This window comes from Hemiscyllium ocellatum, chromosome 23 (assembly GCF_020745735.1).
Source record: "Hemiscyllium ocellatum isolate sHemOce1 chromosome 23, sHemOce1.pat.X.cur, whole genome shotgun sequence".
Taxonomy (NCBI): domain Eukaryota; kingdom Metazoa; phylum Chordata; class Chondrichthyes; order Orectolobiformes; family Hemiscylliidae; genus Hemiscyllium; species Hemiscyllium ocellatum.
Window position 1 is genome coordinate 26,623,442 of NC_083423.1, and position 24,408 is coordinate 26,647,849.

Below are 24,408 nucleotides of genomic sequence, written 5' to 3' on the forward strand. Positions count from 1 at the left end.
TAATTAGTAATGGATTTAAGTGTTATGTGGAGAGGGCAGGAAAGTGGAGTTGAAGCTGAAGTGAGATTATCCATAATTATATCAAATGACAGAGTAGCTCCTAGTTCTTATGTTCTAACGTGGGCTCCCTGTGCTACAATAGCTTAGACATCTGACGAGGAGCAACAATCTAATTCTTTAGATTGCCCCTTGACATTCAATGACATTAGCACTCCTAAATCCCCATTAACAATATCTGGAACTACCACTGATCAACAATTGAAGTGGACTAACCAAGAACAAGTCAAATGTGAGGGATCTTTCAGGGAGTAACTCATCTTTTGACTCCCAAAACCTTATCCACTATCTACAATCAGGAGTGTGATGGAATATTCCCCACTTGCCTGGATGAGTGCAGCTGCAATAACACTTGAGAAGCTTGGCACTGTCCAAGACAAAGTAGCTCACTTGATTGATACATGGCCAAATACTAATTCCCTGATGTAGAAGCAGTAGTGCATATCATGTATAAGACACAAAAAAAATCATCAAAGCTCCTTCCAAACCCATGACTATCATGCAGAAGGACAAAGTCAAGAGATACACAGGGCCACCATCCCCTGCAGACATTTTTTGAAAAAAAATACAGTCACTCATGGAATATAGTGTTGTAGTCTGGGCAGCATGTATTACCTATTCCTGTTTGCCTTAGTCATTGAGATGTACGTCATGGAAACAGATCCTTCAGTCCAACTTGTCTGTGCTGACCAGATATTCTACGTTAATCTAATCTCATTTGCCAGTATATGGCCAATGTCCATCTAAACCTTTCTAATATATATATATATATATATATATATATCCATCCAGATGCCTTTTAAATGTTGTAAATGTACTAGCCTCCACCACTTCCCCTGGTAGCTCATTCCGTACGTGCTCGTAAGGTCCCTTTTAAATCTTTCCTATCTCACCTTAAACCTATGCCCTTTAGTTTAAGAATCCCCTACCCTGGGGAAAAGACCTTGACTATTCACCTCATGACTTTATAAGGTCACCACGCATCTTCTGATGCTTCAGGGAAAATAGCCCCAGCCCAATCAGCATCTTCCTATAGCTCAAAACCTCCAAACCCAACAACTTCTTTGTAAATCCTTTGAGCCCTTTCATGTTTAACAACATTTTTCCTACTGAAGGGAGACCAGAATTGAATGCAGTATTCTAAAAGCAGCCTAATCAATGTCCTGTACAGTAATAATGTGACCTCTCAACTCCAATGCACTGACCATTAGTACTAAACGCCTTCTTCACTACCCTGCCTACCTGCAACTCTGCTTTCAAGGAACAATGAATCTCTTTGTTCGACAACTCATCATCTTTGGTATTCTAAGGTCATCGAGTTTTAGTTGCTGACTTTATCAGAAGGCAATCTATAGTACATCCGCTACTTTTTGACTCTTGTAGAACACCCTTTCAAAGCTCCTGCATGGGAAGAACTCATGTTAACCGACTGAAGAATATGTCCAAAAACATATGGAAGATCCTATAAGCTGGTGTGAAATATGTTGAACTGAGCTTCAGGACACCAACATCAGCACTAAATGAGGATCTATAGGACCACAATCCAACTGAAGTCATCAGGAGTAGAAGGGGGGGAAGGGGTGTGTCTTAATATTGATGGCCCAATCAAATGGCCAGCAGGCCTGAAGCTCTGCAATCCCACTGAGAGAAGTGGGTGTTGCTGAGGTAGTACGAGACTTTGGAGAAAATTTAAAATTGTTGATCATCAGGTGGAGATGGCCTCCCCTCTAGAAAGATCATTGAAATTATGGGGTTTGCCTTCCTGCCTGTAGACTATTTTTCATCCATGGAACTTCTGCCTCCAAAGATCCTTTGGACTGCTGCAGTTGGGCTATCTTCAAGAAATGGCAGCCTCCTTACATCTTAGCTTCTGTCCCACTAGCAATGAATGCTGGCAGCTGCATGAAGATCAGATTTAACCTGTTGCATGTTCTTCTCCCATTAGCAACACTGTTGGAGCTATCCCTGTAGTTGAATGAGAGGTGATTCCTAAGTTTGGTATCTAATGAAACTGTAGGCTATTTCTTTAAATCTGCCTTCAAAGTTTCTGCCAGACCACTGGATGATGAATACTATTCAACTTAGGAAATATTCAAGTTCCGTGCTGGCAAGTAATGGACCGTTATCTGTGACCAACACTTCCAGGAATCCCTGGATGGAAAGGATGTGTGCAGTTTTTCCTATTGGTATCTGCCTGGTGTGTTGGAGGTTGTTTCAACTGAGGTACTCAACAGGACATTAGATAATTATTTGAATAGAAACAATATGCAAAGCCACAAGAAAAAGGTGGAAGTAATTTGTAATACATATTGGGTAGCTCGTGTACATACAATGGCTAAATGGCCTCCTTTTGCACTGGAGCACCATGACTATAAATATGACAAACTCTGCTGCAATAGAATATTTGGTTGGAAGATTGACTTGTGAAGTATTACTAAAAGTGACTAAATTCATAGCTTTGGATTACCCAAGCCTGGAAATTTGAATGCAGGGTTCTCTGCTGCCCCTTCCCCACACACACTTCATACGTACCAAATTCCTTTCAGCTGGTGCATGACTGTTTGCTAGAACCCATGGGAAGAGTATCTTGCAGCATCAAAGTGGAGCAGTTTGGGGAGCATATTCAACAGTGAAGCAACCTGGGAAGTGGGTCCTGCAGTTAGACCTTGTTGAAAAAAAACAAAAATGACATCACAGAAAGTTTGTAAGTGCATTGTCTGTGCAGTCTCAGCTTTCAACAGTGGAGACAGCAAGACCTGCAGGGAACACCTAGCCCCACAACCTTTGAAAAATCTGATGATTAGCATCAGCAAAAAGCAGAGATCTGATTGGTAGGAATTTGTTCTTTCTTCCCTAAAGAAAAAAGGAGCTAGCTACATAAATTGGTTAATGCTATTTCTTAGGCTTCAACATGGTACGCATATTAGTGGTAAAGTTAATATAATACATAAAAAGCAACATAGGTAAGTGAATATTAACTAAATGATTCATTCAAACTCACTAAAAATGCATATGGTGTGTCAAAGCTGCAGTTTGTGGCATCTCAATATTACCATTGTATTCCAGGACAAACATTATCTTGTTAAGTGTTTGAAGTTATCATAGAATAGAATCCGTACAGTGTGGAAACAGGCCATTTGGCCCAACAGGTTCACACTGACCCTCCGAAGAGTATCTCACCTAGACCCATTCCCCTACCCTATTACTCTACATTTCTCCTAATTAATGCACTTAACCTACACATCCCTGGACACAATGGGCAATTTAGCATGATCAATTCACCTAACCTGCATATCTTTGGAACGTGGGAGGACACTGGAACCCTTGGAGAAAATCCATGAGGAGAAGTCCTTATGAACATCCACCCGAGGCTGGAATCGAACCCGGGTCACTGGCACTGTGAGGCAGCAGTGCTGACCACTGAGCCACTATGCTGCCCAATGAGATAGATTAGCTAAATGACCATGGTACCACAATAAAGAAAACTATTCAAGTGGGGGAGTCAAAAGTAATATAGTGGTAGTAGTAAGGGACAGCATAGACAGTGTATAAACACTATTCTCTGCAGAGTCCAGATCGCTGTGCTCTCAGCTGGTGAAAAACTTTCAGTGGGAGGGGAAGCAACCAGTTCTTGTGGTTTATGTAATCACCAATGAAATGTATGAACTAGGCATCAAATTAAGAAGCAGAACCTGTGCCATGAGCTTAGAGTAAACAAAGATAGACAGATGAATGTGTGGCTGAAAGACTGGTGTGAGAGGAGTAGGTTCCAGTTAGTGAGGCACTGGCACCAATACTGGGCAAACTGGAATCTGTACTTTTGGGATGGTCTGCACCTGGACCATACTGGGCCTAATGTTCTTGTGAACAATGTAACTAGGGAAGTATTTTAAACTGAAGAGGTTTAAACTAAATACTGGGGCAAAGGTCCAAATTTGGGAAGTTTTAATGAATCAAAGTATGGAAAAAACACAACAGAGGAAGGAATGAATGTACTAATTATAAACAGTAGCAGAAAGGGTCAGATAATTCAGATAAACTAGAGATTTGTAAAACAATGAAAGGCACTGTATTTGAATGCACGTTGCAGGAGTACAAATTGAGAAAAGTAAGTATGATCTAGTGGCCATTACTGAGACATAGCTGCAGAATAACCTAGATTGGGTGTTAAATATTGAAAGGAATGGGACATTTAGGAAGGACAAGAAGCTAGGAGATGATGATGGAGCAGTTTTCAAAGATGACGTTAGCACAATAGAGAGATGACCTTAATTCAGTAAAACAGGATACAGAAAGAATCTTGTTACCTCTGATTACAACGGGTTCTTGATCAGGTGGGCCAATGGGCTGAGAAATGGCAGATGGAGTTTAATTCAGATAAATGTGCGGTGCTGCATTTTGAGAAAGCAAATATTAGCAGGGCTTATACACTTGATGGTAAGGTCCTAGGTAATGTTACTGAATGGAGAGACCTTGGAGTGCAGGTTCATAGCTCCTTGAAAGTGGGGGCTCAGGTAGATAGGATAGTGTAGAAGGCATTTGGTATGTTTACCTTTGTTGGTTAGAGTTTTGAGTACAGGAGTAAGGAGGTCATGTTGCGGCTGTACAGGCCATGTTGGAATATTGCGTGCAATTCTGGTCTCCTTCTTGTCGGAAAGATGTTGTGGAAACTTGAAAGGGTTCAGAAAAGATTTACAAGGACGTTGCCAGGGGTGGAGCTATTGGGAGAGGTTGAAGACCTTACAGAGGTTTATAAAATCATGAGGGGCATGGATAGGATAAATAGACAAAGTCTTTTCCCTGGGATTTGGGGAATCCAGAACTAGAGGATATAGTTTTCAGGTGAGAGGGGAAAGATATAAAAGAGACCTAAGGGCCACCCTTTTCATGCAGAGAGTGGTAAGTGTATGGAATCAGCTGCCAGAGGAAATGGTGGAGGCTACAACAATTGCAACATTTAAAAGGCATATAGATGGGTACATGAATAGAAAGGTTTGGAAGGATATGGGCCAGATGCTGGCAGATGGGACTAGATTGGGTTGGGATATCTAGTCGACGTGGACGAGTTGGATCAAAGGATCTGTTTCTGTGCTGTATATCTCTATAACTCTATGACTGTATGAGTAATCATAAAGGCAAGTGATCACTTGTGTGCAGACCTCTTAACAGCAACCAGGTAGTAGGACAGGCTATCAAGGAAGAAATAATATAAGCCTGTCAAAAGCATACAAATCTTTTCACTGTGCCTGGATACACGTGACAATAAATTCAATTCAAATTCAATTCAACAATTGTCATGTTAACTTACATATGGACTTGAAAAGTCAGAAGGGAAACAGCAATCTAGATGAGGAATTTCAGGGCAATTTCTTAGGCACCAACCAGACAGTAGGGTATACCAGACCTGGTTTTGACCAATGAAATAAGAGTGATTGAAAGCGCCCCTGTGAAGCAGCAATAACAGTACGATTGAATATTGCATACAATTTAAGGAAGAGAACCGTGGGTCTGTGATGACTATTTTGATTTTAAGAAAAAGCAATTATGAGGGCATGAAAGCAGAGCTAAAGAAAGTGAACTAACACTTTAGGTTAATGGATTGGCCAATAGAAACACAGTGGCAAACATTTTAAGAGGATATTCCAGAAAGCGCAGAATAGATACATTTCACCAAATAAGGAAAATTCTAAGAGATGCACTGCCATCTGTAATTTACTAATAAAATCAAAGATTGTAACAAGGTGATTGATGATTGGACAGAACATTAAAAAAAAGAATAAAAGGTGATGGAAAAGGAGAATAGGAGCAAATTAGCCAAAGATATAAAAGCAGATAGGAAAAGTTTCTTCAGATATTAAAAAGAAAAGAATGAACAAAGTATTGGCCCTCTTGAAAATGAGTCAGGGAATTAGTAATGGTGGATAAAAAGATGGCAGATGAATTAAACAGATAGTTTCCTTCAGTCCTCACTAGGGTCAATACAAATAACACCCCAGAAATATCTGTAAATTAAGAATTGAAATGGAGGGAGAAACCCAAATGATTACATTTACCAGGGAATTAGCATGGAGTAAATTGTTGGAATTGTGAGTTGACAAGTCCCTGGGATCTGATAGATTTCATTCTAGAGTCTTAAACATAGCAGCTAGTGAGATAGTTGATGTGTTGGTTTTAATTTTCCAAATCTCATTAGATTCAGGGAAGATTCTTTTAGCCTTAAGATAGTTAATGTAACTCCCTTTAATCAAAGAGGGAAGGAGGCAGAAAGAAGGAAACTACAAGCTTGTTAGCTGAACATCTTTCAAGGGAAAATATCGTTAAAGATATTATAATAAGGATATATTCAAAGTAATCAAACAGAGATAACATGGTACTGTCAAAGGGAAATCATGTTTATTAATTTTTGGAGTTTGAAGTAATAATTTATGCAGTTGGATAAAGGCCAACCAGTGGACATATTGTAGTTAAATTTCAGGAAGGCATTTGTTAAAGTGCCACGTCAAAGGTTATTGGAGAAAATAAATGCTCATGGTGTTGGTTGGGTAAGATATTAGCACAGATAGAAAGTTGGCAGGCCAACAGGAAGCTGAATAGGAATAAATGAATGTTTTTTAGGCTGGTAGAATGTCATGAGTGATGTGCCACCAGGATTGGTTTTGGAGCCTCAACTCTTTACAATTTATATAAATGATATGGATGAAAGGACCAAAGGTATGGTATGCTTATGATACAAAGGTCGGAAAATGAGTTGTGAAGAGAGGATATAAGGAGTCTACAAAGGGTTATAGATACAATGCTGTAAGGCTCAATGAATTTTGTCTGAAAATCTCAAAACTTTTTTCCCATCCAGGTGCTCAGAAAAAAATGAGTAAATTCCAGTCCTTCCAAAATCTGGGGATGATCACACATTACCAAAAGAATTTTGGATTTCTTACAAAAAAAGGCAGTTAATATGAACTGTAGCCCTCAACCATTTCAGCCCATGCGGGAATAGATATTAGTTTACAATTTAGTTGATGTGCTAAGATTTTATTAAGTATCTATCACACTTCACTGGGGTAACACACTAAAAACTGAGCTCCAGTATTCTCAGAGTTGCCACAGAAATTCCAGTGTTATTAAAGTACACAAAAATTCACCAATTTACCTGTGTGTAAAGATCCAGGTGAAGTGAAAATACAATATTAGTTTCTGTACTAAACACAGATGAACTGCTGACATATAACTCTAACTTCTATGTCGAACTCACCCAACACACATGTAAAGACAGACTGGTGTTATGTATGCAGGGAATAAGCCAATGGTGTCTGACCACAGGGTTCACTGAAATGATCCTTTTGATTGTCAGACTTGCCATTCTTCAATCTCTTTTCTCTGGGTTCTTTCTCACTTATTTATAGGATGCACAGGTGACTGGTATGTTAATTGCAAAGTCTCTTGGTTACTGGCTAAAAGCCACAGCTTACAACAACTAGTGAGGGAAAATAAAATGGCTTTCTTCAGATTTTAGGTTTTTTCTAATGCAAAGCGAGACACATTACTACCGCTTACAGAGGATCATTTGTACCCAAAAGTTTTTTGGCTACTCAGGCAGCAACCACACAACCCTGGTGTTAGGCTGAATGGAACCAGCCTTGCCACTGCTTTAACAAAGCAGTAATGTAAACATTACTTCCAGTAAGTTCTGGTAACTTCCACTTAAGAGTGCAGTAATCCCTTCCACAATCCTTGATTTTCCCATTTCAGTGGCCAGAAACAACTGTGCTGAGATTAATAAGTGTGACCATAAAATATTAGGTAGACCTGGTTGGAATGAACTGAGAAAGGGCCCGGTAAAGACTATTGAGGGACAAAGGTAGACATTCAATAAAATAATTCATGTTTCACAGCAAAGATATATCCTAGTGAGAAAAAAGGATTTTGAAGATACTAAGTCAACCATGGTTAAGCAGAGAAGTTAAGGGTAGTGTCAAATTGAAAGAAAAACATACAATGTCACTATAATTATTGGTAAAGCGAGAGTATTGGGAAAGTTTTTAAAACCAAAAAGCTTTAAATGGAAAATATAAAGTTACATGAAATATGATGATGGACATCAAGAGCTTAATTATATGAAAAGGAAGTGTGAGGCCAAAGTTAACATAGACTTCTTAGAGACAAAGTTGGGGAAATACTAAAGGGGAACCAGGAAATGGCAAAGGAGTTAAATCAATACTCTTCATCAGTCTTAACAGTAGAAGACGTTAATAGTCTTCCAAAATTCTTAAATCATCAAGAGGCAAAAGGAGGAGAGAAAATTAATACAGTAACTATCACTAGAGAAAAAGTGCTAGAGAAATTACTGGGGCTAAAGATAGATAATTTTCTTTGTCCTAATGTGATGTATCCAAGAATATTTTAAAAAGTAGCTGCAAAGATATTGGATGTACTGGTGCTTATTTTCCAAAAATCCTTACAGATGTGAAAACTATCAATGAAACACTTATTTAACAAGGGAATGCAAAAGAAATAAAAACAAGTAATTATTGGCTGGTTAGCTTAACATCTGTTATTGGAAAAATGTTAAAGTGTCTAGTATAAAGGATGTAATAGTAGATAATTTAGAAATACATAATATGATCAAGCAGAATTAGCATGTCTTCATGAAGGAGAATCATGCCTGACAAATTTACAAATTTGCAGAATAGCTAAAAAGGAAGCATTGAATGTAATATATTTGGGTTTTCAGAAGGTGATTGAAAAGGTACCACACATTAGACTGCATAATAAGATAAGAGCCTATTATTTTAGCATGGATAGAGGGTTGGCTAATTAACAGAAAATTGGGGTAAGGGGGACATTTTCAGGATGGCTACCTGTAACTAACAAGAGTGTCAAATGCATCAGTGCTGAGGCAACAATTATTTACAATATATATTAATGATTTGGGTGAGGAAAATGAGTGCACTATGGCTAAGTCTGCAGATGACACAAAATAAGTGGAAATGCAAGTGGTGAGGATGACACAGTCTGCAGAGGCATATAGATAGTTTAAGCAAGTGATCAAAATCTTGACTGTTGGAATATAATGTGGGGAAATATGAGATTACGCATTTTGGTAGGAAGAATAGAGAAACTGAATATTATTTAAATGGTGAAAAACTACAGGAAGCTACAGCACATATGGATTTGGGAATCTTCATGCATTAATCATAAAAAACTTCTAAGTTCAGCAGGTAAGAGGAAAACAAGTGGAATGTTGGCCTGAATTTCAAAAGGAATGGAATATAAAAGAAGGGAGGTAGATATATAAGGCACTAGTGAGACCACAGCTGGAATACCATGAATATTTTTGGGCCTCTTAATAAGGAAAGAAATACTGGCATTGGAGATAATCCAAAGAAGGTTCACTCGGCTGATTCCACTTGTGAACCGACTGTTTATGAGGAGAGGTTAAGTAGGTTGGGCTTGAACTTGAGTACAGGAGAATGAAAGGTGACCTTGTTGAAAAACATAAGATTCTGGGAGGACTTGACAGGATAGATATAGAAAAATTGTTTCCTCTTGTGGGAGAGTTTAGGACCATAGGGCATAATCTCAGAATAAGGATTTGCACATTTAAGACAGAGATGAGAAACTTGTCTTCTCAGAGGGTACTTAATCTGTGGATTTGTTTACCACAGAGGAGTGCAGAGGTTGGGTCATTAAGTATTTTCAAGGCTGAGATAGATGGATAGTTTTTTTTAATCAGCAAGGTTGCCACATATTATAGGGTTAGAAACATAAAAATTCTGAGCAGGAATAGACAATTCAACCCTTCGACTCTGTTCTGCCATTTATGATGATCATGGCTGATCTCACCACGGCCTTAACTTCACTTCCCACTGCTCTTCATAAAAATCTGACTAATCTTCTCCTTAAGTTAATTCAGTGTCCTGGCATCCACCACACTCTGGTGTAATAAATTCTATATTTTCATATTCATGACCCTTTCAGAGAACTAATTCCTCTATCTGTTTTAAATCTTCTGCCCTTTAGCAGCATTCCCTCTAAATTTCTTACTGGCTATATGGGTCTCCAAGCCCATGCGCAGCAGCAACTTTTGGAACCAGAGATCAATACTGTGACTGGCGTGTTAACATTGATCATTGGAAAGGCTGCGCACATGCACAGCTTAGAGGGAACATTGTCCTTTGCCTTTCATTCTAGACTACCCCACAAGGGGAAACACCCACTCTACATTTACTTTGTGAATTCTCATTAGCATCTTATATACCTCAATTAATTTTCTTTCATTTTTTTAAACTCTAACGCATTTAGACATAAACTGCTCTATCCTTCTTCATAAGACAAACCTTTCATCTCAAAAATTAATTGTTTGAACCTTCTCTGAACTGTTTCCAAAGTAATTGCATTTTTCCTCAAGTAAATTATGCAGTACTCCAGATGTGATCTCACCAATGCCTTATACAGATGCAATAACAATTCACTATTTTTATGCTTGATTCCTTTAGCAATAAATGCCAAAATTCCATTTGACCTCCTTATTACCTTCTGTATCTACATTGCAGCCTTTTGCTAGTCATGTACAAAGATGACCAGGTTTCTCTGCGCCTAAGCATTTTGAAATTCTCTCACTTCAGATAGTACATTGCCATTTTATTCAAAAATGGATCACCTCCCACTTATTGTGTCAAATTCCATTGTTCACCTGAACAATTCTTATCCATTTTCTAATTTCTTCTTTCGACGTTGCAGCTTACTTTCCCCACCTATTTTGATGTTATCTGTAAATTTGGCTATAGTACATTCTATTCCTGCAATCAAGTCATTAATATAGGTTGTAAATAGTTGGTGGTTGAAGACCAAACCCTGTGATATTCTACTTGTTACAGCTTGCCATGTACCTCAACTCTTTATTTCCTGTTGATTAGTTAACCCTTTATTCAAGCTAATATATTACCCCAAACACTATGTGATTTTACCTTAAACATTAACCTTTTGTGTGGCACCTTATCAAATGCCTTTTGAAAGTCCAAACAGCCTACACCTGCAGTGCCCCTTCATCAACTTTGATTGTTACATCTTTGAGGAATTCTAGCAAATCAGTCAAACGTGATTTATCCATAATAAAACCACTTAATCTTGATAGATTGCATTTTGACTTTCCAAATGTCCCATTAATGCTTTCTTAATAATGGATACCAACAATTTCCCACTGACTGATGTAAAACTAACTATTCTATAGTTTTCTACTTCCTGCCTCCCTCCATTTTTGAATAAGTGTTTTGCATTTGCATTTTTCCAATCCACTGGAACTTCCCAGAATCCAGGCAATTTTGGAATTTTATAAACAATGTATTTATCTGCTGCTACTTCCTTTAAGAGCCGAAGTTGTAGAACTTCAGGTCCTAGGGACTTGTTGCCTTTCATCTGATTAGATTACGAAGTACTTTTTCACCCTAGGAATGGTAATTGTTTTGAGATCTTCCTTTTCCATAAGCTCTGCATCAGTTGTTACTAATGGGATGGTTTCAGTGTTGTCCATAGTGAAAACTGAGGCAAAATATTAATTTCTCTGCCATTTCGGTGTTCCTTATAATTAATTCTCTAGTCTCATTTGCTAAGAGGCCAACATTCATTTGTGCTACTTGTTTTCTTTTTATATACTTATAGAAGCTTTTGCTGTGTTTTTATATTTTGCACTAATTTTCTTTTAGAAATTACCTTGGCTTTATTTTAGTAATGCTTTATTGGAGTTAAAAGATTCCCAATCCTCTACTCTGCCACTGATCTTTGTAATATGGTACGCATTAGCTTTTGCCTTTATGTTATCTTTAACATTTTGCTATTTCCCCTCTTACAATCTTTCTTGCTCTTTGGAATATATTTTAGTTGGGGTATTGAATATTTACTGACATGTCTGCCCCTGTTCATCCATGGTTCAGTTTTTAGTCTTTCTGTCCAGTCCACTTGTGTCCTCATGCCTTTGTTTAACATAAGAAAGTTAGTGTGGGACTTAAGTTTTTCATCCTCAAATTGAATTTGAAATTCTATGATGCTGTGATTACTATTCCCTAGAGGATCTTTTACTTTGAGATCACTATCAATCCTATCACATTACATAATACTAAATCTAAAATAGCCTGGATGAGACAGGAACGTAGAGTTGAAGAATATCATCTAATTGAATGGTGGAGCAGACCTGGTAGGCTGAATGGCCTGCTTCTGCTACTACATTTTATGTTCCCCATATAAAAGTGCTGAGAAAATGAATAGCCACCACTTGGTTTGGCTTAATCTTAAATAAAGACATTAAATTTGATCAGTCAGATATTAACATTTGGAAGGGATAGTCGATCTGTGACCCAGGCCTCTCCTACCTGCCACTTCAAAAATGCCCCAGATTCCTCAACTCAATTTTATCAGCTATCACCATCTCTAGCCCCACTCTCTTCAGTTCCAATTATTTGCACCAATGTCCCTCTACATTATAAAGCTACATGTTCATGCAGCCACTCTGATGTTGTGCCCATAACTTCTATTCCTGGAAATCACTGCAGAGTTCAGATGTCGAAGCCCACGCAGCCAACAAGAAAATTAGGATTAGGATTAGGTTTTCATTGTTACATGTACTCAAGTACAGGAGTATAGTGAAACATGTGCAAAGTTGCCATTCTCTGTCACAACCTTAGGTACAAAATCCTAAATTTACAAAAAATCTTGGATACAAAACCCAAAATTAGAGAGAATGTTGATCTGTACACCAGCAAAATTCAGACCACCAAGGAACAATGAAATCACAATCTGAAATTTGAGCTCTCTTGAGAAGAAAATCATGTCAACATCTGCTTTTGATTGTGAAGGTCCATCCACTGCACATATGAAGAATGACTTAACTAAAAACTCCCAAACGGCAGCAGCGAAGTGCTGTAATAGGGCATGTGTCTTCACAAGAGTTGTTTTGCATGCCTTGGTTTCAAGTAAAATGCCTGTGGTTCAATCGTTATTCCTTTTGATCACACCAGTTGTCAGAGTAGCTGGGAAGAGTACACCAATATGTGTGTCCCACTGTTCCACTAACCATCATAAAATGTATAAAATCCCAAATGAAACCACCAAAAATGAAAATGTATATGACTGCTACACAACATGAAAGCAATTTTACAGTTTTGCCAGTAACTGTAAAATACCTCCATTTATTGAAGCATTTTTAATTTGTAGTAAAAGTATGAAAAGATTTTAATGTAGTGCAATGTAATTTGAATAATACCCCTTCAAATCCTCAAAAAAAAAATTCACACTCAGTCATGTCTAAGTCAATCAAAAAGGGATATGGCATGCCTGCCTTTATTGGCCAGGGAATCGAGTACCACAGAGGAGAAAGTGAGGTCTGCAGATGCTGGAGATCAGAGCTGAAAATGTGTGGCTGGAAAAGCGCAGCAGGTCAGGCAGCATCCAAGGAACAGGAGATTCCTCATTCCTGAAGAAGGGCTTATGCCCGAAACGTCGAATCTCCTGTTCCTTGGATGCTGCCTGACCTGCTGCGCTTTTCCAGCCACACATTTTCAGAATCGAGTACCATAGTCAGGATGTCATATTACAGATTTATGAGTTTGATTAAGCCATACTTAGAGTACTGCGATCAATTCTAATTCAAGGATGTGGAGGCTTTGGAGAGGGTGCAGAAAAATTTTACCAGGATGCTGCTTGGATTGGAGGTTGTGAGCTATAAGGAGATGCTAGTAAAACTCAGGTTGCTTTCTCTCGAGTGGTGGAGGCTGAGGGGAGACTTGATAGAAGTCTATAAAATTATGAGGTACGTAGATAGGGTTAACAGTCAGAATCTTTTTCCCAGAGTTATAATGTTTAATACTAGGGGTCATGAAGGTGAGAGGCGGAAAGTTTTTTACGAAAAGAGTGGTTGGAGTCTGGAACACACTGCCGAGGCTGATGGAGGAGGCAGATACAATACGAGTGTTTACGGACTTTTAGATAAGCACATGAATGTAGACCAAGGGTGGACAGAAGGGATTAGTTTAATTTGGCGTCATGTTCAGTACAAAATTGTAGGCTAAAGGATAGGTTCCTGTGCTGAACTGTTCTGTGTTCTACAAGATAAACAGTATAACTATGTTTTCTGATTCAAAAAAAGAGTATAGACATGTGACAATCATTCTTTGATTTAGTGCTTGATCAAGTGAACCTAAGCCTTTACTTGTTTTAGAATTCTTTCCTTTTTCTTCAGTTTTCTGTCATTTCCCTGCATGGGAGAGAGAGTGTGTGAGAGAGAAAGGTGGATGCTTTCTGTCTTGTAGACTCTGGAATTTTCTCTGCAGCCACTTGCCCGTATAACTTTTCAACACCCTACAGCTCAAACAATTAGTGTGCTGTTATCATGCAGAATTTCTTTCATAAAGCAACATTGTATCACACTGCGAAACAAAAAACTTTCCTGGTATTTCAGTTCCAACTTCCACTTCAGTTCATAGTCCCAAAAAAGGAAAATAAGTGATCTTTTACACGTAATCATCACTTGGTTAAGTCAGTCACAAATAAGTGAATTATATCTTAAATCTCCATAAATAGTGAAGTTCTGTATAAGTGAACATCCAGTTATAATAAGATAAAGATCAAAATAATCATAAGCTAACCTTCTCTTCATTATCACTATGGCTATCCCAATGTAGTTAAATGTGCCTTTCCCTCATCTCGTCTAGTGATATCAAAGTGCAACTTGAACAGTAGTGTAACATATGGTTAGTCAGTTACATTGTACAGAAAAGTCTTGTCCAATTTGGATCTTCTTTCGTTTCAGTTTTTGGCACCTGCATATCATCTTTTATATTCTAAAGGGGAGCTGGAAGTCTAGTATGAACAACTACATCAAGCAGCAACTATAGCCATTGTACTCAAGTGGGTCACGGGCCTGAGCCCCTATTGTTTTGCTGGCTCGTTGGTCTAACAATAACTACAAAGTTATCAGACTTCAGAAAGATGCAAAGTGTAACACAGTTACCGCTGGTCTGAAACTCATTACACTGGATATTGTCTGTTTTCTTCTGATTTGTTGCTAGAGCTAAGAGTCTGCAATTCTGTGAGGGTACAGGCATGGACAAATTCCTAACTCTTAATTGTAAATAGGAATTATATACCCAATCCAATATTACTCCGTGCCAGAACGGAGTATAGCTGTCTGCTGGATTGAAATTTCTGCTGTGGCTCACCAAGATACTATGTTTCAAATCTTAGGTGAGCTACTGAAAGAAAATAACTGAGCATAGAAACAGGGTAATTCAAAGAATACTGTGTTGCACACTCAAAGTAGAACTGCTCATCTTTATGGAAGTGGACCAGATTGCTTAGTTTTTCCACAAAAAAAATGAAGATTGTTTTAGCAATAAGTGATAAATTTAAAAAAATATTTTGAGTGTGGGTTAACATCTAGAAAAGGAATTTAGAAATTAGATTTTCCAAATGCTAAATGTTTTATGCCACTTGAGAAAATTAATATTCTTTTCTCCTTAATTTATAAACTCAAACTGATAGTGCTGACTAACTTATTATGTTTTCTTAAAGGCCATGGTTGCTTACTATTACAACCTGACTACTATTTCACTCCTTGCCTCTCCTCACATATCTGATGCAGCTATTAAAGCTCTTGTCCAGGGGAAGAGGATTACTAAAGTTAAAATTGAAGGTTTGAGAAATTCTACGATTTCTTACGTGCATTAAAATCTCGTACAAATTGTTTCTTTAACTATCAGAAAAGCAGTATCTTGGAATTTATGTCTGCTGTTCTGCCACAATAGGTAATCAACATATTAGTGATGCATCTTTGAAAATGATCAGCAAAAATTGCCCAAACTTGAATCACGTCTATGTGTCCGACTGCCCAAGGATTACAGATAATAGCTTGAAATCCTTGGCAACACTGAAATATGTCACTGTGTTGAATATTTCAGACTGTATAAGGTAATAATCTTTTAAAATATTGATATTCTTTATGCCTAATCAATAGCATACTAAATCCTGTCTTTCTATTGATAAAAATTACGTTTTAATGTTTGCCTTTATATCTAAGTTAGAAATATATAGTTTGTGCTAAAGAAAACTCATATGCCTCTCCTTTCTGATTCTCCCTAACCAGTGTCCTCTGTGTTAGTTTGAAACCTCTCAAACAGTGCCACTTAAACTGTCAGTAAAAACTTGCATCCTCATGGTATGTTATTCTCTAATAGAATCTCAGTCCCCCATGAATATGAACCTTTTCATCCTGTTCCACTTTTCACAGCCACACATTCCATACATTATCTTCTTAATGCAATAAGATTAGAGAACCGAGATATAAACAGCAACAAAATGACAAACAGCCTGAAAATTTCAGGATCCAAATGGAAGACAATATGAAAAGGAAAGAATTATTAAATGTGTATATGCTAATGTATGTGTTATAAGTAATAATGTTTATGAGTAGTCTGCATGAACTATTATGTGGTGGCATTAGCAGAGACTGGGACGCACAAAGCCAAGAATAGGTTCTTAATATTCCTGGCTATCAAATATTTTCAAGAAAATATTTACATAAGGAAAAGGAATAGGTGTGGCAATGTTAATTAAGGGTGTTGTTTAAATTCTAAATTGTGTTATGATCTCAATTGACAGTAGTACTGGACAAGTCAGAACCCAGAGTGAAACCTAGCTTGAAAGAGCGTAAGTTTTATTTTTGCTTTGGAGATGCCGGTGTTGGACCGGGGTGGACTAAGTTGAAAATCACACAACACAAAAGTTTGCTATAAATTCTGAGTCTTACAATTGTGTACTCCACAATCACCTGATGAAGGAGCAGCGCTCCAAAAGCTAGTGCTTCCAATTAAACCTGTTCGACTATAACCTGGTGTTGTGTGATTTTTAACTTGTTATTTTTGTAGTTTAGGTATTCTGGTGGTCAGTCACTGAATATATTCACACAAAGTTTCCAATTTACTGTTCACAAAAGAACATAAGTTTATTACACTAAAGAAGAAAAATTCAATGCTAAAAGACAATTTGGATTCATCTTATCATAAAAAGCAAAAATAATGTTTACCCAACAATATATTTTGCAGACACTCAACCTAAGTGACATATCCTTCACTCTAATATGTCTTAATCAACTGATGAGGTATAAAGTGGTGTCCTTTCAGTGAAATTTTGTACATTTACTAGATCTGATCCTCTTCGCACACCTACAAATTCATTGACTTTTTTCACTGAACTCTAAGGAAACTCTCAAAGCCTTTTCCAGCTACTTTGACTACTCTTAGGCTCCTAAGCATTTTGAACTGAAGCTGCTTCTGCCCTCTGGTCTGTTATAGGTCACCTAATTTAAATATTGTCGGTAGACTCATAATTAGGATGTACTTTATGTAACTGCTTGCCTCCAGATGCTGGTAAATGTAGTCTACATGTTTGGGCTGAAGGACTAAAGAATACTATGCTGTGTGCTGTCATAATGGTCTTAAATGTGTCTCTAATAAGCACATTTTGAAGGAATACATAAATAACTCTCTTTTTAAAAAAAAAATCAAATTCCCTGAGACTGGAGCTCTGGAGCTCCATGATAGATTCTACGTTGAACATGTAAAAGGTTCCCTTTCAACAAAAGATTCCCTTTCAACATATCAAAGTTCAAAAGTACAAATCCCCTGAAAGACCATGACTATAGGACCTATTAAAGAGAAGGTTCTATCCTGTGTTACCTAGCTCAAATTTATCTTCTCTGTAGTTTTTTGTTGGGGCCAAACAGGCTATCTGCACCAACATTGCAATTGAATTCTGTGATATAAATCTTATTTCAGGTGTATTTGTGTTGTAGACAAGTCTTTAATAGTCTGTTGTACTCCTATCAATATCCTGACTGTTATATTTAAGAAAACCATATTGTGTGGGATTTTACTGCAATCAGTATTACTGGTCTAACATTTATCTCCAGAGTGAAAAATTGTGATTCTATTACCCAGGCTAAAAATGAGTAAAGGGAGGATGGGTATTGCTGGGTGGCAAACATAGGAGAGGGAGAGTAGGAATGCCAGAGGTAAGGGACTGGGTTGCCTTTTCAAGTAGCCATCCCTCAGTCTGATGCTGGGTCCTTAATCAGGCAGAGCGACCTCCAGGAAGCTACTAACAAATTCAACATGGCTTGCTTGGTAGCCTTTCTGATTTTGTTATCATGAGGAGACTGAAGCCAGGCCTCTCCCTTGATTAAATAGTCGTGACTGCCATGCTTTTTGCTTCAAGGGACATCATTAATTTCAACCTTACGTTTCAGGTTTGTGATGTCTCAGCATAGACAAGTTGTTGTATTGGGATAGGATAACACCAAAGTGGCAAGAAAGTTTGGTCCATGTTTTTGTCCTGAACATCATTAGCAGGTCAGGATTTTATTCTACTAGCATGCCCCAAATTGGGTGAGATGATTGCAGAAAAGGTAGGTAAATATGGCAGTGAGATCTTTTGCAAACTCTCAAGTCAACCAGAACTCATTGGTTACCTCTTCAGTGTCTACTGTTTACAAGTGTGAACATGAATTTGCAACATGGGTTCATGGCTCATTGCCTTTCCATTTACCCTTTTATAATGCCCAATGCTAGCTGAAAGATTGGTGAAAATCCCTGGGATTAGACAAAAGAAGGCATTAAAGTATTGTAATGGTGACAGTTTCATCTTAGTTCTCTAGTTTTCAATTTCACCTACATCAAACTCTTACCTACTGAAGGCCTCAATCTGAATCAATGCCTTTAAAATAAGTAAACTGGGATAGTGGGCGGAGGTTCCATTCCAACCCTGATAAACCCAATTATAGTTGTAATTTTTAGCTGCAAATCTAGTCTATGGTTTTAAGAATACTGATTCAAGCAGTTCTATTATAAGCAATGGAAGGCAATTTCTAACTGCTCATAATTTCAGGATTTTCAGGTCTTAAGTTTCCTTAAATTTTTTTTGCACTTAATTTGATGTGTGATATTTGATAAATACATACTCCTGTATAAATAGATGTACATACAGATAAATAATATAAATGTTTTGTGTTGTAGTATCACTGATGGAGGCATAAGATATTTTATGGATAGTCCCTCAGCTTCAAAGCTCAGAGAACTAAATCTAAGCAACTGCATTTATATTACTGATTTATCATTGCTGAAAATTGCACAGAGGTATGGAATTTGTTTTGTCTATCAGTATGTACAATTCAAAGTTTCCATGTACCTTTAGAACATTTATAATGCATTTGAATATATGTATGCTTTTCAAGAATTCTGCTTTTGCATGATAAACATAGAAATATTTAATAATGTCAGACCAATCAATTCACTACAACATTTTAGCAACTCTGTTGGATCTCAAAATATTGTCTTGTCATACCTAAAATAATGTCATTCTATTTTTGTATTCTTGCCATTGTACCTAGTGTAATGCTGAGACTAAGTTTGCCTAATTTAATTCTTGTCTATACATTTACAGATAGTATTACCGCAATGGCCTCTATCTTTGATCATGCATGATTACCTCTGGTGTGGCTCCTTTTTCTCATCGACATTATGCCCATCGTTATCATCATCATCCAAAATCATAGTTTCAGTTTCTACATGTAGGCTGATGATGCTCAGCTGTATCTCTTCTCTACCTTATTTAGTCCCTCTCCTGTTCTTTAATTGTCTGGCAGATTGTTTAGCACCTTGTATTGAATGATCAGAATTTCCTCCAATTAAATACTGGGAAGATAGAAAGCTTTGTCTTTGGACCCCCTCACAAAACCTGATCCAACACATCCCTCTTTCTAGCAAATGTTTGAGGCTGCACCAGATTGTGTGCAACTTTGGTGTTACATGCAACTCTGCTGAGGCCTGCTCACTAATCTGAAAATGCAGAGTTCCAGGCCTATTTTGTTATCACATATAATTTCAATGATGCTTTGAGCGTGCTGAAAAGGGATTAAGGTGTTCAGGACCAGGGAGTGAGAATAGGTAGGGGAGGAAGTAGTAAGGACAGCGATCATGCCCCTGTTCACAACAGCCCCCCTTTCCAATTCTTTATCTCCCTTATGAGCCTCTTTCACTCTCCAGGCATCACCCCCCCATAACCCAAAGAAATCCTAAACTTTGCAGAGTTAGTTTTTATAGTGGTTTAACCAGTTTCCCTAATCTAGCTCTGGCTTCATTCTGAAGCTTTCAATGCTCTGCACTCTTCCTTTCTTGCGTCTAAGTGTACTGAGTACTTTACCGTTTTCTTGTTCCTCGTCTGAGAAACAGTTCCACATTTTTAAAATTTCTTATAATATCAATGAATTACAATTGTAACTTATTAAACCTTGTTATAGACAAATAAACTGCAGATGCTGAATCCAAAGTAGACAAGCAGATGGCTAGAAGAACACAGCAAGCCAGACTGCATCACAAGTTAGAGATATGACCCTTCTTCAGGAATGGAAGTGAGGCTAGGGGGAGCTGCAGATAAAGGGGGTGGGGGAGAACGGTTATGGATGGGGGGGGGAGAGAGGGGCAGAATGGTGAGATAGTAAAGGGGGAATACAGGTGGTGGGTGCAGCCTGATTGGTTGATGGGAGGAATGAATCTGGTTAGTAGCTGGAAGGCAGGATCAGTAGGAGGAATGGAAGGGAGGAGGTAGAGCTGGAAATGGAGTTGGAAGATGGATGGGAAAGTTATTTGAAATTGGAGAGCTCAATGTTGTGTCCTTTGGGCTGTAGGCTGCCCAGGCAGAAGGTAAGATGTTGTTCCTCTAAATTGTGGTCTGATTTACTGGGGCAATGGAGGAGACCGTGGATGGACATGTCAGAGAGGGAGTGGGAAAGGGAATTGATATGGCTGGTGATTTGGAAGTCAGGCTGGTTTTTTGGCCTAGCTGAGATGCTTGGTGAAACGTTCCCTTAGTTCACGTTTGGTCTCACTGATGCATAGAAGACCACACCAGGAGCAATGGATGCAGTAAATTAGGTTGGAGGAGAGACAGGTGTATCTCTGTTTTACCAGGAAGGACTGTTTGGAGCTCTGGATGGAGGTGAAGAAGGTGGTGTGCTGGCAGGTTTTGCATCTTTTGTGGATCATCCACAAGCCCACTACCCCAGCCGACCCATTGTCTCGCATGCTTCTGTCCGACTGCACTTATTTCTTCCTACTTTGACTCCATTCTTGCCCCCTTAATCCAGGCACTTCCCATCTATATACAGGGCACTAACCATGCCTTCCACCTCTTCAAACTTCCAGTTCCCCGGCCCCCAGTCCTTCATCTTCACTATGGATGTGCAGTCCTTGCACACATCCATTCCCCACAATGACAGCCTGCAAACCCTCAGTTTCTTCCTCCCCAACAGACCCATCAGTTCCTCTCCACCAATACCGTCCTCCACCTTGCCGACTTAGTCGTCACCCTCAATAACCTTTCCTTCAACTTGGTCCACTTCCTCAAAATTCAGGGGTTGGCAATGGACACTTGCATGGGCCCTAGCTATGCCTGCCTCTTTGTCAGCTACATTGAACAGACACCTTTCAGCAAGGCTCCGGCCCGAAACGTCGAATTTCCTATTCTTTGGATGCTGCCTGACCTGCTGTGCTTTAACCAGCAACACATTTTCAGCTTTTCAGCACATACACAGGTACTATTCCACAACTCTTCCATCATTATATCGATGACTGCATTGGTGCGGCATTCTGCAGCCAAGCTGAACTGTAGCAGTTCACCAACTTCACCAACAACTTCCACCCTGCTGTTAAATTCAATTGGTCAATCTTGGACACCTCTCTTCCCTTTCTTGACCTTTTCATTTCCATTTCACGCTAAAGTTTACGGACTGACATTTACTATAAACCCACAGACTCCCATAACCACCTGGACTATACCTTCTCCCACCCATATCCTGGAAAAACTCCATCCCGTTCTCCCAATTCCTCGGTCTCCATTGCATCTGCTCTGATGAGAAGACATTTCATTCCCAAGCATCCCAGATGTCCATCTATTTTAAACAACGTGCTTTTCCTCCCTCTGTTATCCAGACAACCCTACATTCCCCACTCCACTGCTCTAAACCACTCCCCCTCCAAACATGATAAAGACAGGGTCCCTCTTGTCCTCACTTTCCACTCCATTCATCTCTGCATTCAACGTATCATCCTCAAATACTTCTGCCAACTCCAACTAGACCCCTCCACCAAGAGCTTGTTCCCCTCCCCATCACCCTCTGCTTTCTGCAAGGATCCTTCCCTATGTCACTCCTTGGTTCAGGCCACTCTCCCCATCAACCCCTCCAACACCCACCTTCCCCTATAACCATAAAAGATATAAAACCTGCCAGCACACCACTTCCCTCACCTCCATCCAGCCCCCCCAAACAATTCTTCCAGGTGAAACAGATTCACATGCCACCAAAATCACACCACCAAGAACATCTTCCCCTCCTCATCCCCATCCCCTTTTGCCTTCCGCAAGGACCATTTCCTTTGTCGCTCCTTGGTTCACACCATTCTCCACATCAAACCCAACCTCGCCCCCCACATCCCTGAACCCCCAGTACATTTCTCTGCAACATAAAAGAGGCAAAACCTCACCTCCATCCAGGGCTCTAAACAGTCTTTTTAGGTGAAACAGAGCTTCACCAGTTTCTCCTCTAACCTAGTTTATTGCATCCAATGCTCTCAATATGGTCTTCTGTACATCAGTGAGATCAAACATAAATAAGGAGGCTGTAAGGGCCAGGGTGACTTCCATGTCACCACTCATGCCAATTCCCTTTCCCATTCCCTCTCTGGCATGTCCATCCTTGGCCTCTTCCATTACCTTGGATCGCAAATTGGAGGGACAACTTATCTTCCGCCTGGGCAACCTACAGCCCAGAGGACTCAACATGGGTTCTCCAATTTCAAATAACCTTCCCACATATCCCCTGATTCCCTTTCCAACCCTGTCTCCTCTCTTCCATTCCTTCCACCAACTATCTTCCTTTCCGCTACCAACCAGATTAATTCCTCCCATCAATCAACCAGGCTGTACTCACATCCTGTATTCACCTATCACGACCTCACCATTATGCCCTTCCCCACCCATAACCCGCCCCTCTATATCTGCAACTCCCCCTACCCCACCTCCATTCCTTAAGAAGGGTTATACCTGAAACGTTGACTTCCCCAACTCTTGATGCTGCCTAGCTTGCTGTGTTCTTCCAGCCTTCAGCTTGTCTTATTAAATCTTTATCTATTTCAACCCTGTATGATTTTGGTTGTTGTGTTTTTCTCCATGATCAGACCTTCTATGTGTCGATTTCTTACCCATATTCATTTGTGAACTGTAGCTATGATAACTCATACTCCGTATATTATATTAACATTTCTAGCTTGGTTTTTCCTTTGCTCTTCTTCTCGCTGTTTCACTCTATTATGGCCAGTCTCAGTGATGTTTGGCTTAGTTTCTGAGACAAAGGTAGAGGTTCTGTTCTCAACCTTCTACCCAAAGTAGCTGTCATGATAGTCTATGCTAAAGCGATGATGGTGTCTAGCTTAATAGTGCAAGACTTAGATCTTTTTGTTCTGCTTGTATAATGCTTTTATTACACAAACTCCTTGCTTAGCTTTTCATCATTTTGAGGATAATTTGGTGAACTTATAGCATGATTCTGAATTTCTGTTCTGCTCTGTGGACTGAAGTTTTTCTTCTGCCTTCTCATTTTGCTATATGCCTGGTTTAAAAAAAAATTACTGCCTATTTTCTCTTGTAAGCCGCTACCTCTGCATGATCAGTGGTAACTCTGGTTTCTTAAAGATTATTGTCATCTTCTCATTATGTCCTGGCCAGTTCCCTCAACACAATATCCAAATTGCAATGTCCAAAAGGCCATTTTGGCATTTAGTACTTCTTCACATGATGCTGCATTCTCATCAATGTCCTGTCTTGCAACTATAATACTTGTAGTGATCCCCATGCATTTAATGATATATACTGACATTGTCCTTTATTCATTTTTGTTAAGACCAAAGCTATTCTTATACATTTTCCTTCCAGACCTCCTATTCCTGAATTTGATGTGATCTGCTGGAATGATCACCTGCAATGTATCTCCATGCCTCACCTGAGCTCTGGTGCTGCCCTTCATCTGTGACTGTGCCATCTGACTGTGCGCTGCTTAGGGTCATCTAATTTCTGGGTCCATTTTTCAGTTTTCTGCTGCACCCACAATGTCTCCTCTCAAAGCCTTGTTAAGAGTTTCTGTTTCTTTCCACTTCTCTCTGTATAATTGTAATATTGCCTCTTAATTACATTTTATTGATGACTCATGACTCGACATTGATACACTTGCATCTAATTGTTGATTAGTCTCCACAAATA

General features: G+C 39.0%; 1 protein-coding gene across 1 annotated transcript in view; it reads left to right on the plus strand.

Moving 5' to 3' along the window:
* Window positions 1-24,408, plus strand: part of fbxl13 (F-box and leucine-rich repeat protein 13) — a 236,483-nt gene that overhangs the window by 150,889 nt on the left and 61,186 nt on the right. Inside the window, exons 10-12 of the mRNA XM_060842551.1 lie at window positions 15,616-15,736; window positions 15,849-16,011; window positions 19,113-19,232. Coding sequence (XP_060698534.1) covers window positions 15,616-15,736; window positions 15,849-16,011; window positions 19,113-19,232 — 404 coding nt within the window. The remainder of the gene's footprint in view (window positions 1-15,615; window positions 15,737-15,848; window positions 16,012-19,112; window positions 19,233-24,408) is intronic.